The sequence below is a fragment of the Contarinia nasturtii genome, unplaced genomic scaffold, assembly GCF_009176525.2.
Source record: "Contarinia nasturtii isolate CC-2019 unplaced genomic scaffold, AAFC_CNas_1.1 Cnas_scaffold_3113, whole genome shotgun sequence".
NCBI lineage: Eukaryota > Metazoa > Arthropoda > Insecta > Diptera > Cecidomyiidae > Contarinia > Contarinia nasturtii.
Genome location: NW_022200425.1, coordinates 4,770 through 5,987, shown reverse-complemented (window position 1 = coordinate 5,987; position 1,218 = coordinate 4,770). Strand labels below are relative to the sequence as shown.

The 1,218-nt window shown below is 32.7% G+C and overlaps 1 protein-coding gene across 1 annotated transcript; it reads left to right on the top strand.

The window, feature by feature from the left end:
* The first annotated feature begins 6 nt into the window (after positions 1-6).
* Positions 7-719, top strand: LOC116349676 (cytochrome P450 4d1-like). Its single transcript, XM_031781222.1, has 2 exons — positions 7-157; positions 222-719. The coding sequence occupies exons 1-2, from the start codon at positions 79-81 to the stop codon at positions 572-574; spliced, it is 432 nt and encodes a 143-aa protein (XP_031637082.1). The 5' UTR covers positions 7-78; the 3' UTR covers positions 575-719.
* The last annotated feature ends 499 nt before the right edge of the window (positions 720-1,218 follow it).

Below are 1,218 nucleotides of genomic sequence, written 5' to 3'. Positions count from 1 at the left end.
GAAATTGTTGACGTATTTGGAACGAACACCAAAGAACCCACAACACTAGCGAAATTAAATCAACTATCGTATTTGGAAATGACAGTAAAAGAAACATTACGTTTATTCCCATCAGTTCCGTTTATCGGTCGAAAACTTTTAGATGACATTGAACTAAGTACGTTCGTTATTTTCCTTCTTGATAAAATCCATTTACATGTTAATTTCTTACCGTATTTCAGCTGAGAATCGAGTAATTCCAGCCGGTTCAAACATAATAGTTCCGATTTATTCCATGGGTCACAATGAAAAATACTTTGAAGATCCAGAAACATTCAGACCCGAAAGATTTTTGGTCGAACGATCGATGGAAAAACAAAATGCATTCACTTACATCCCATTTTCAGCCGGACCGCGCAATTGTATTGGACAAAAGTTTGCTATGTATGAGATCAAAAGCATTGTATCGAAAATTCTGCGCAATTTTGAAATTGTGTTAACTAATGAAAGCGAAACGTATCCGGTTTTGTGTTCAGAGCTTGTACTGCGGTCGGATAGCCGAATAAGCTTCTATTTCAAACCAAGGGTCTATTAAATATTTTCTTATTATTTGTAAGTGTTCTTTTGACGTTTTCACTGTGTAAATTACTTTGAAAAAATTCATTTCTTCTGTTGCATTTTCTATTCATTGAGAAAAAAAAATCGTATTTTGGAAAATAAAAAAAATGTGTGAAAATTTATTTGAAGTTTTGGTAATTATTTTCGTTTTAATTTTTCCGAAAGCAGTAATAATTTTCAAAAATTTAGGCTGTCATGTTTTTTTAGTTTATTGACAATAAACTATTCTTAAGCGATGATCATCTGAAACATTTTACGAAATTTCTGCATATTAATTTAATGACATTGATTGAGCGAAGTGACACCACCAAGAAAACAAAAATTGACTGTCTGGTGAAAACCAAATGTCTGGTGAAAACCAAAATATGCGTGATTTTAATTTATCTCGAATTAGTGAATTTGCCATATAAATTTAGGCGTATGGATATATCTTAATTTAATTAACAGCAGTATCATACAAAAAGGCGCAGAAAAAAATCGCACCCAAAATATTCGGCATTTTATCTCACTTTCGATTAAAGAGAATCGCGGAGAGTTCATTGCTCTCTACGCAAGTTAAATGCAGTCTTGTAATACTTCGCATGTGTGTAGCTTGTTGTAAAACTGACGTCACATTGCGTT

Excerpts from the sequence above, each read along its gene's own strand:
- LOC116349676 (XM_031781222.1), top strand. The coding sequence starts at position 79 with ATGACAGTAAAAGAAACATTACGTTTATTCCCATCAGTTCCGTTTATC. Across the intron at positions 158-221 it reads TTTAGATGACATTGAACTAA|CTGAGAATCGAGTAATTCCA; the intron begins GTACGTTCGTTA and ends ACCGTATTTCAG.